The sequence below is a fragment of the Carlito syrichta genome, unplaced genomic scaffold (assembly GCF_000164805.1).
Source record: "Carlito syrichta isolate Samal-C Ts95f unplaced genomic scaffold, Tarsius_syrichta-2.0.1 Scaffold307339, whole genome shotgun sequence".
NCBI lineage: Eukaryota > Metazoa > Chordata > Mammalia > Primates > Tarsiidae > Carlito > Carlito syrichta.
Genome location: NW_007251435.1, coordinates 717,465 through 718,227, shown reverse-complemented (window position 1 = coordinate 718,227; position 763 = coordinate 717,465). Strand labels below are relative to the sequence as shown.

At 37.2% G+C, this 763-nt stretch overlaps 1 protein-coding gene across 1 annotated transcript in view; it reads left to right on the top strand.

Moving 5' to 3' along the window:
• Positions 1–501: 501 nt before the first annotated feature.
• The window catches only part of GDPD4 (glycerophosphodiester phosphodiesterase domain containing 4), a 124,732-nt gene continuing 124,470 nt past the window's right edge, over positions 502–763 (top strand). Inside the window, exon 1 of the mRNA XM_021715742.1 lies at positions 502–699. Within this exon, the coding sequence (XP_021571417.1) occupies positions 514–699 (186 nt within the window). The 5' untranslated portion in view covers positions 502–513. The remainder of the gene's footprint in view (positions 700–763) is intronic.

The following is a 763-nucleotide window of genomic DNA, read 5'->3' as shown; positions in this document are numbered from 1 at the left end:
CATTGCTGTCTTGAATGTTCCGTTATTCATAATTGAAGCTAACTCTAACTGATTCCATAAGAGAAAGGAGAGAAAGGCAAGGGGCAGCTAGCTGTGTGTCTTAGTCACTTATTAGTCAAGGATTGTATTTTTCATATAACTCACCCATAACTCTGACTTTTCATTATTTCAAGAACATATTACAATTTAAAAAGTACCTTTGTATATATTATCTCATTTGATAATTGCAGCATCTATTAGAGAGCAAGAACAGGGAATATGATCCCATTTTAGAGGTGAGAAAACAACCTACAATGGTGCAGTGGCCACAATAAACACTCAACAAGTTAGTGGGAAAGGTAGGATGAAGCTCTTTTCTTCTACCCTGAATTCAGTATATTATCCTTGATAATAGTTTTTGTAAATCTATTGATCTTTGATGGAATTTTTTGTAGAATTGTGGGGTTGGATTATTAAAGGTAATTACACTAGATCCTGATTGTTTTATTTGTCTTTCTAGCAAAAGAGTGAATCATGCTTAAGAATAGCAGAAGGATTCGGCCCAAGAAGAGGAAAAGAAAACCAGAAAAGTTTATGCCATGGATTGCACGTATCTTCAACTACCAGTGCTATGTGACCTTCCTTACTGGCTACTACAGTTGCCAGTGGAAATTCAGACAACAGGAAAAAACTAAACTTGGATCTTGTTGCTGCTCTTGGGTACAGAGAGATAAGAAGGAGCTGGATCACACTGTCTCAGATGAGGGAGCATTGGCCCCTGCTC